The 10,562-nt window shown below is 38.7% G+C and overlaps 1 protein-coding gene across 4 annotated transcripts in view; it reads right to left on the minus strand.

Moving 5' to 3' along the window:
- PLD1 (phospholipase D1) overlaps nucleotides 1-10,562 on the minus strand; it is a 206,978-nt gene that overhangs the window by 83,043 nt on the left and 113,373 nt on the right. For all 4 annotated transcript variants that reach the window (XM_047874310.1, XM_047874311.1, XM_047874312.1 and 1 more), the window contains exon 12: nucleotides 6,204-6,285. In XM_047874310.1, the coding sequence (XP_047730266.1) occupies nucleotides 6,204-6,285 (82 nt within the window). The remainder of the gene's footprint in view (nucleotides 1-6,203; nucleotides 6,286-10,562) is intronic.

The raw sequence follows: 10,562 nt of genomic DNA on the forward strand, positions 1-10,562 counted from the left end.
TAAATGAATGAAATTGTGCTTCTTCAGCTTATGAAATTACCATTCTTGAAGGATAGTAGTTGCAATTTAGACCCTGGCCTGATTCTTTTTTTTTTCTTATTTTTTATTTATTTATTTTTTAATTAATTAATTTTTTAATTTACATCCAAGTTAGTATATAGTGCAACAATGATTTTACGAGTAGATTCTTTTATGCCCCTTACCCATTTAGCCCATCCCCCCTCCCACAACCCCTCCAGTAACCCTCTGTTTGTTCTCCATATTTAAGAGTCTCTTATGTTTTGTCTCCCTCCCTGTTTTTATATTATTTTTGCTTCCCTTCCCCTATGTTCATCTGTTTTGTCTCTTAAAGTCCTCATATGAGTGAAGTCATATGATATTTGTCTTTCTCTAATTTTGCTTAGCATACTACCTTCTAGTTCCAGACCCTGGCCTGATTCTTACAGTTTTCTACTGACCTGCATAACTAATGGATTTTTGAAATAATAGAGATGTTAACACTAATGGATTACATTATTACCCTCCATTTATTAATACCTTACACTTTCTTCTATATTTTGTCTTTTCTCATTGAAATAAATTAACTCCAAAGGAAATAGGGTAGAGACTTTTAAGTCTTTTTAGCTTATATACAAAAGACTAATAAGGAAGTAAGAAAACAGTTCATTTTAGGTAATCTGGTTTACAATTATTTACTTATATCTGTATCAGAATGAACAGTTAATTAGTGACAAGATTTCTGTGATCATAAAGCAATAAATGCCTCTTCTTTTGGTCAAAGTATTACAACACTATCATAAACCCTAAACTACAAAGGGCAAAGGAAAAATGTTTCCTGACAATGAAGGCATTTTCCCGGTCATAATAGTGCAGACTTACACAAAATGTGAGAAATAACTGTGCAAAATGAAAGCCAAATTAGAAAAGAAAAAAGGACTGATGTGAATTCTGTAATTTAAGGAATACACATCTGAAGCATCCAATGTTTTACCAATACCTTTTCATGACCCTAGGGGAAATTACTTTTTATTACAGAGGAGGAAGTAAAGTATTAATAGGCCAAGTAGAAAAATGAATGGCCTGGAGGGGATTACACAATGTCATCTTTCTCATCTCTGCTGAAGTCACGTAACCCAAAGGTTAACGGAACACATGTCACACTATAAACACAGTATAAACTTCGTAAAACCGGAGTTTCAAAAGTTGAAAGTTCTGACCTCTTTTCTAATTAGTTTTGAATCAAGTAGAGCAGACATAAGAGTATACATAGTAGGAATTTTTAGGAACTTCACATATACAAAATACATGTGAAGACAACAAAAAGTAAAAAAATTTTATAGTTGACATCAAAGAGACTTTTTTTGAGTCCATTGTTTTCTCTCTGATTACTCAAAATACTGTGGTCAAAATATTTTCTAAATGCAGCCAGGTTTGTCTCCTGCCTCGAGACAGCTTAACTTATGTATCCCCAGGATAATCACCAACTTTATCATTTGTCAAGGACTTCTGCAGAGTGTGCAATATTTGGGGAAAATGAAAAATAAAGGACAGGAGATCACATCCTCACCATTCAATGTAAGCAATGTGAAAAAGTACAAATGCTCCTTTTTTTTTTTTTTGAACCAGTTCTATTTGAAGCATAGTCTTCAAGGTTGAAGATCTATTTTTCCTTTCCTACACATGCCCTTCTAGCCCACCACTTTGATAAGATCCTGTTTTATTTTCCTGTGTGGAGATGTGATTATCTCATTTGACAAACCTGAACATCTTTTCCTCCTAAATGATCACTGATTGCAGCTCTAGAATGTGGCTTGTGGTCCAGGACAGAAAGAAACTACCTCACAACAAAATCACCCCTGAGGACCTAAACCCTTTTCTGTAGGTCTCCAGGTGGCTGCATTTGAAGATTTTTTTCAGTGCAAGTCCCATCAGAAATATCATGTTCCTAGGGCGCCTGGGTGGTTCAGCTAGTTAATCGTCTGGCTTCAGCTCAGGTCATGATGTCACCGTTTGTGAGTTTGAGCCCTGTGTTGGGCTCTGTGCTGACAGCTCAGAGCCTACAGCCTGCTTCGGATTCTATGTCTCCCTCTCTCTCTCTCTCTCTCTGCCCCCCCCCCTCTCTCGCACTCTGTGCATGTGTTTCTCTCTCAAAAATAAATAAACATTAAAAATTTTAAAAAAAGAATCATCACATTTCTAAGGTTGAAATATACACATTGGGTACATGAATACAGTTGCCATAACTATGATGCACTTTATTTCAACTCTTGGGGCAGTCCGTGCAGACCTGTGGGAAACCCTGCGATGCTGACTTGAGCCATAATCAGCCTCTAAGTCAAGGTTGGCTTATGCTATTTTAAATTTTTTTTTCAACGTTTATTTATTTTTGGGACAGAGAGACAGAGCATGAACAGGGGAGGGGCAGAGAGAGAGCGAGACACAGAATCGGAAGCAGGCTCCAGGCTCTGAGCCATCAGCTCAGAGCCCGACGCGGGGCTCGAACTCACGGACCGCGAGATCGTGACCTGGCTGAAGTCGGACGGCTTATGCTATGTTAAATGATAACACTGCTATTCAAAAGGCAAAAGAAATAGGAAATTACCAGTTTGGCTATCACCAGAGAAACAAAATACTGTATTTCTTCCATAAAAACAGCCATTGTAAGAGATGTTTGCCTGTATCTTGGCTAATTGGCAGAGACACAAAATTCCTCCCCCCAAATCTACACAATGAGAAAAAAAAAATGTATTTATTTCAATCAACCTTGTGGATCTCTGGGATCCATTAATGTAAGAATAAATGTTATTTTTTCAACCCAGTACTCTGTGAAAGTAGTGGCTTTCAGAAACTAAATAATTTAGGTGAGACAGTGTTTGTAGGCATAGAAAATAACAATTTACAATGATCTGGGTATTAAAAATTTATGACCAAAATAATATGGTATAGCTAAATTAAGGAAGAGCAATTCTGACAAATGTACCACTAAGAAATTAATATTTAATAATATTACTATTTCCTTAGGAAGTTGTTTTTTTGAGAGAGAGAGAGAGCGAGCACAAGAGCAGGAGAGAGGGCCAGAGGGAGAGGGAGAGAGAGAATCCCAAGAAGGCTCCATGCTCAGCTCAAAAACTGATATAGGGCTCGATCTTATGACCCTGGGATCATAATCTGAGCTGAAATCAAGTAGGATACTCAACCAACTGAGACACCCAGGTACCCCTCCTTAGGAAATTTTTAAAATCATTACGTGCAATTTAAAAATTCCAAGTTTCACAAAGCAGATGGAATTGAAATGAAGCACCATTATCAGGCAATAGTATTTACTTGGCCATGGTGTTCACCTAGGACCTCACCAGGGTTCATGGGCCATAAAAGCAAAGAAAGCCCACACTAGTGATAGAAAAGTCAACTAGAGAGTAGCCTGAGGGGAAAACAAACATATGAGAGCTAACACAACATCGAGGGCCAGGCCTGCAGGATCTTTAGAATCTTTCTCCTAAGCCCTGCTCATGCATTTGCTAGCTTTCTGGAATTTACTAAGATGTCCTGTAGGCACCTCACACTCAAGTCAGCTGGAATTCAGCTCATCGAACCCGAGTTCTTTCCACGTCTTCCCATTGCCAGACTCACTTTCCTAATACACCATTTGATCAGATCACCAGACTCCTCTACCAGACTTGAACCTTCCCCAGTCACTTCCTACTTTCTTCCGTAAAGTCCAAACGACTGACTTGGCTCACAAGCCTCCACATCTGGCTGCAATGGCCTTTCCAGCTTGATCCCTCATCGTACTTACGCTAACACTCAGCTATAATTAGCCTTGTCACTTTACTGTGACTGACAAAGCCTTGGGAATTCCTGCCTCTGGAATGTTTCCTCACCACAGTTTCTACACCTAGAAACTTCTTCCTTTCATTTAAATTTTTTTGCCCATCCTAAATGCCCTAAATTCCTCATATTGTGAGGGACTTCCCCACCAGAGCTTCCCATAGTAGGCACTCAACAAATACATATTGATTGAAACCTACAACAGTAAAGTGTTGGATACGTACTATGAAGAGAGGATTTACTAGTATGGTTGACAATTGCTAGGCCAGACTGGAACAACTTAACTAAAATGGAATCTTGAGGAGAGATGGGAAAAACGCTGTTTCGTGGAGAGAAACGTGGAGAAGGCTATAGCCCATTCAATATGTGGAAGGAAGTTTGATAAGGCTAGGACTAAACCTGGGACACGAGTCCTTCAGCAAGCCTTCCGTGGGCAGGGATGGAGTCCTACTCACATTCATGGCATCTTTAGTAATTAGTGTAGTACTTGGCTCCTAGGAGACACTCAGTAACTTTATGCTGAATTATTTATTTAATGAACATACAAATAACGCTTTTGAAGACAGAATTTCCCATTTTGTGAATGGAATTCTTTTGAGGCAATGAATTAGACTAGCCATGAAAATAATGCTGTTTGGCAGAACATGTGTCTGAAATAAAGCTTATCAACTTCTTTTTCCATCAGTATTAGTGAGGTCTGACTGTATCTATGGATTATCTTTAGAAATCTTAAAGGCATGGGGAAAGACACTGAAAGAGGGAGGATGGGTAAATGGGGAAAGCAATAAGAGAATGTGGAGAATGGGAAAGAAGAAATGAGTCACAACTATAAGAAACAAAAATTCTTGTTTTTACCCAATTACCCAGGATCTACAAATTATGTTAGAATGTTTAATGATAGAATAATAAAGGGGTGCCTGCGTGGCTCACTTAAGCATCTGACTTCGGCTCAGGTCATGATCTCCTGGTTCATGAGTCTGAGCCCCGCGTCAGGCTCTGGGCTGATGGCTCAGAGCCTGGAGCCTGCTTCGGATTCTGTGTCTCCCTCTCTCTCTGCGCTTACCCACTTGCACTCACTCTCTCTCACTCACACGCACTCTCTCTCTCTCAAAAATGAAAAAAAATAAACATTTAAAAAATGATAGAATAAAAAAGCTTAAGACAATTTCAAGTAATAGTAGAAAAATGCTGGCACTTCCTAATTTGGACATGATTAATAACAAATCCAGATCTATTCTAATTTTACTTAATTTACCTTGGTTGAGAGCCAACTATATAAAAACATTCATTAGAAATAAGAATGTAAAGTAGTCATTGATGAGCCTATACTGTTTCAGTTACATTTTATACCAAAAAGAATACACTCAATGCTTACCCAGAATCTACAGGGTCAACTGGAGAGGAGACAATTCCACATTTTTACCATGAACTGTCTCAAAACTGGAACCAAAGCAACACCAATTCTTACTGCCCTTCTTTTTGATATTCTTCTACATTATCTTTTTTTCTTTTTTTCGTTTATTTATTTTTGGGACAGAGAGAGACAGAGCATGAACAGGGGAGGGGCAGAGAGAGAAGGAGACACAGAATCGGAAACAGGCTCCAGGCTCTGAGCCATCAGCCCAGAGCCCGACGCGGGGCTCGAACTCACGAACCGCGAGATCGTGACCTGGCTGAAGTCGGACGCTTAACCGACTGCGCCACCCAGGCGCCCCATATTCTTCTACATTATCTTGGCCCCAACTGAATGAAATCATTCTCCTAATGACTTTGTGTTTTGATCAAATGGCAGAATAATGAATAAAAAAAAAATGCTACATTTCATTTCACCCTTTATTATTCAATGATAAAATCTTGTTACAGTTTTCTTGCCTATAAAATTAACTGCCTATAACTGATTAAAAATCAAAACTTAGAGTTCCTGATATAATCCATGCTGTGAATTAGGCTAACATATTTATGCAGTCAAGAGTAACAGGAGAGGGGCGCCTGGGTGGCGCAGTCGGTTAAGCGTCCGACTTCAGCCAGGTCACGATCTCGCGGTTCGTGAGTTCAAGCCCCGCGTCGGGCTCTGGGCTGATGGCTCAGAGCCTGGAGCCTGTTTCCGATTCTGTGTCTCCCTCTCTCTCTGCCCCTCCCCCGTTCATGCTCTGTCTCTCTCTGTCCCAAAAATAAATAAACGTTGAAAAAAAAATTAAAAAAAGAGTAACAGGAGAAAAGAACCAAATAAACTTGAAAACCACAAATATTCCACTTTTTATCAAACTCTAAAGAAAAAAGCTATGCTTACATATGAAGGGCTTTGAAAAAGAAAAGGTATTTCAGAAACAATAAACATTGAAAAAATTACATCAGCCAAGGTTTGGAATACGTACTGCTTTTCGTTTAAGAATGCAGTCCAACCTCCAACGATTTCCTTCAACCACCGGGCGTTTCAGGAAGATTTCTGGACTCAACCTGAAATCACAAAAGCAAGAGTTTTAAAAAGTAAAATGAAGGTAGACTTAGAGAACTCAGTGACTTCTTAAAATGTAATAACATGCATGTCACAGGAGTCCCAGAAGAAGAAAAGAGAGAAAGGGGGGAAGAAGGTTTATCTGAGCAAATCATAACTGAAAACTTCCCTACTCTGGAGAAGATCACTGGCATCGAAACCCAAGAAGCACAGGAAACTCCCATTAAATTCAACAAAAGCCAGCCATCACCTAGACATATCATATAGTCAAATTCACAAAACGCACAGACAAGGAAAGAATCCTGAAAGCAGCAAGGGAAAAAAGTCCTTAACTTACAAGGGAAGATAGATCAGGCTTGCAGCAGATCTGTCCACAGAAACCTGTCAGGTCAGAGGGAGTGGCAAGAAATAGTCAACGTGCTAGATGGGAAAAACAGGCAGCCAAGGATTCTTTATCCAACAAGGCTGTCATTCAGAATGGAAACTGAGACAAAGAGTTCCCAGACAAACAAAAACTAAAGGACTTCATGACCACTAAACCAGCCCTGCAAGAAATATTAAAGGAGACTCTTTGAGTGAGAAAGAAATACCAAAAGCAACAGACTAGAAAGGAACAGAGAACATCACCAGAAACACCAGCTTTACAGGTAACACAATGGCACTAAATTCATATCTTTCAGTAATCACTCTGAATGTAAATAGACTAAATGCTCCAATCAAAAGACAAAATATAAAATTCTGATTGTGCCATCGGAAGCAAAGGCAGTTTTAGCACAAATGCCACCATCCTCCTCCTCCAGTGTGGCGGGTCATTGAAAGCTCTGCTAGGAGTTCACATATAACTTTACCTGGGAACAACAGCCTTGGGCCATTATAAAAAAAAAATCACTATGATTTCTCTCTCTCTCTTACTCACACATGCAAATATATACGCATATGCAGATACTGGTGATTGCCCAGACAACAGCCATTTTCCACCTTCTTTCTTCAGTCAGAGTCTACCTCCCACAATGAGATATATGAGAAGGCACACATGGGTTTAATGGGAAAGTTTTTCCTCTTTGATCTCTCTTTCTTATACACACACACACACACACACACACACACACACACACACCAGGAAAAGTAGCTGTATAAAAGATGCTGTTTAGGGATATGATGTTTAGGCAGGTATAGCCATATTGAAATTCTAAAGGGAAAACCAGAACCCTGAAATCACTAGACAATTTTGCCAACTTCAGGACTGCTTAGCTTTGGATTTCTCATTAAACAATACAAATAAATCCTCACTGTTTAAGCCACCTTTAGTTGAGAATTCTGTTAATCCAAGCCAAGAGTATTCTAATTGATAAACATAAACACTGACTTTCTATACCAAGGAGCAGTGTCCATAGGACCTGGGGCTTTCTGAGCAGGGAAGAAGGCAGGTTTGCTGATGGATGACATTTTTTTTCCAATGTAAAAATGGGGTGAGATCTGAAGTCAGTGTTTGAGTTAAATCTATATATGATGTAACTACTCTATGACGAGGAAAAACAGAACAAAATATGTACAATAAAGGAAACTTTATCTGCTGAAATGCTAGACCTGGAGGAGCAGGAGTAGACTGCAAGGATTAAAGCCTTATAGAGTACCAGGCTGGAGAACTGCCTTGCCAGAGAGGCTTCTGAGCATTTAGCCTAAGGAGCTAAAGATATTTTTAAACTCTTTTTATGCTCTATTTTATTCAGTTAAAGAAAAATAAAGCCCCAAAGATAAAATACCCTAAGGAAATACATACTGCATAAGATAAATAAGAAAACAGACAAATGGTGGGGTGTGTGCAGTACTTAATTTAGTGTAGAAAAGGAACACAGAGGCAATCTATGTCCAAACAAAAAAAACAAAAATGCAGCAATTGCTAGCAAAGGATCTAAAATGAATTAAAAAGAGGTCTGTTACAGGAAGCCATCAAAATGGAGAAAGCAGGCAAAAACCTCTTTGATCTTGGCCGCAGCAACTTCTTACTCAACACGTCTCTGGAGGCAAGGGAAACAAAAACAAAAATGAACTACTGCGACCTCATCAAAATAAAAAGCTTCTGCACAGAGAAGGAAACAATCAGCAAAACTAAAAGGCAACCGACGGGATGGGAGAAGATATTTGCAAACAACATATCAGATAAAGGGTTAGTATCCAAAATCTATAAAGAATTTATCAAACTCAACACCCAAAAAACAAATAATCCGGTGAAGAAATGGGCAAAAGACATGAATAGACACTTCTCCAAAGAAGACATCCAGATGGCCAACCGACACATGAAAAAATGCTCCACATCACTCATCATCAGGGAAATACAAATCAAAACCACAATGAGATGCCACCTTACACCTGTCAGAATGGCTCACATTAACAACTCAGGCAACAACAGATATTGGTGAGGATACGGAGAAAGAGGATCTCGTTTCCATTGCTGGTGGGAATGCAAGCTGGTGCAGCCACTCTGGAAAATAGTATGGAGGTTCCTCAAAAAGCTAGAAATAGAACTACCCTATGACCCAGAAATTGCACTACTAGGCATTTATCCAAGGGATACAGGTGCGCTGTTTCGAAGGGACACACGCAGCCCCGTGTTTATAGCAGCACTATCAACAATAGCCAAAGCATGGAAAGAGCCCAAATGCCCATTGATGGATGAGTGGATAAAGAAGATGTGGCATATATATACAATGGAGTATGACTCAGCAATCAAAAAGAATGAAAGCTTGCCATTTGCAACTATATGGATGGAATTGGAGGGTTTTATGCTAAGTGAAATTAGTCAGACAAAGACAAAAATCATATGACTTCACTCATATGAGGACTTTAAGAGACAAAACAGATGAACATAAGGGAAGGGAAACAAAAATCATATAAAAACAGGGAGGGGGACAAAACATAAGAGATTCATAAATATGAAGAACAAACAGAGGGTTACTGGAGGGAGTGTGGGAGGGGGGATGGGCTATGTGGGTAAGGGGCACTAAGGAATCTACCCCTGAAATCATTGTTGCACTATATGCTAACTAATTTGGATGTAAATTTTAAAAAATAAAAAATAAAATTTTTAAAAATTTAAAAATTAAAAAAAAAGGTCTGTTTTAGGTAGAAATGTGCATTGCTATGCACTGCTTGTTCACTGAAGGTGAGAGATACCAAACAACATAGATTCTTGAAATTTTTTTGATGTGCACATTAATTATAAACTCAGAGGCCTTCTGTTTGGGGGCCACTTGTAATGCTATACCCTGCAGTTAAGTCTTTACCATTCTTTATTTAACCTACAAGCATTTGTGTACCCTGGATGTAGAACATTCTATTAGATGCTCTGGAGAATCTTAAGATAGATCTCAAGGAACCCTCAGTTTGGGGATAATGCATAAGAAGGCAAAAAAACAAGCGTTCATGCTTTAAACAAAGTATAAACAATGGTCTCACTGATGAGGAAAAAGCAGCTATATGAGTTATGACTTACAAGCATCATTATCTCAGGATCTTCACTAAGCAACTATTAGATAAGCAAAGTTCATTAGATAAGCAAAGTTTTATCCCATACACACATGCCAATGATAAAGTTTAATTTATAAATTAGGGACAGTAAAAATTAACAATAGTACTAATAAAATAATGCAATTACAACACTGTGATAAAACTGTAATAAAAAAATAAAATAAGTAAAACTGTACATAAAATGGTAATAAAAGTTATGTGAATGTGGTTTCTCCCTCTCTCAAAATATGTTATTGTACTCTTTCCCCCTTCTGATGATGATATGAGATGATAAAATGCCTAAATGATGAGATAAAGTGAGGCGAATGATGTAGGCATTGTGATGTAGCATTAGGCCACTATCACCCTCTGACAATGGATAAGAAGGAGAATCATCTGCTTCTAGATCGTGGTTGATCTCAGGTAACTGAAACTGCAGAAAGCAAAACTATGGACAAAGGGAGACTACTGGATGTAGAAAGTATAAAACGTTGTTGAAAAAAATTAAGATCTGAACAAAAGGAGAGATGTTCATGAATTCAGGAAGAACAGAATCTGATGTACCATCTAAACAATGGGGACTTTACCATTTTTTTCCCCATCTGATTCATCAACCTGAAGGAGAACCCAGAAATGGGGTTTGGCACAGGTACAGAGAACTCAGGTAGAAGTTCTCTACCTCAGGCTTCAAGAGAAAGAATGAATTCAGATGACAGCCAGGGGCTCACAGGCACCACAACACTGAGGGATTAGAACTTTTTTCTCCAACTAG

Source organism: Prionailurus viverrinus, chromosome C2 (genome assembly GCF_022837055.1).
Source record: "Prionailurus viverrinus isolate Anna chromosome C2, UM_Priviv_1.0, whole genome shotgun sequence".
Taxonomy (NCBI): Eukaryota; Metazoa; Chordata; class Mammalia; order Carnivora; family Felidae; genus Prionailurus; species Prionailurus viverrinus.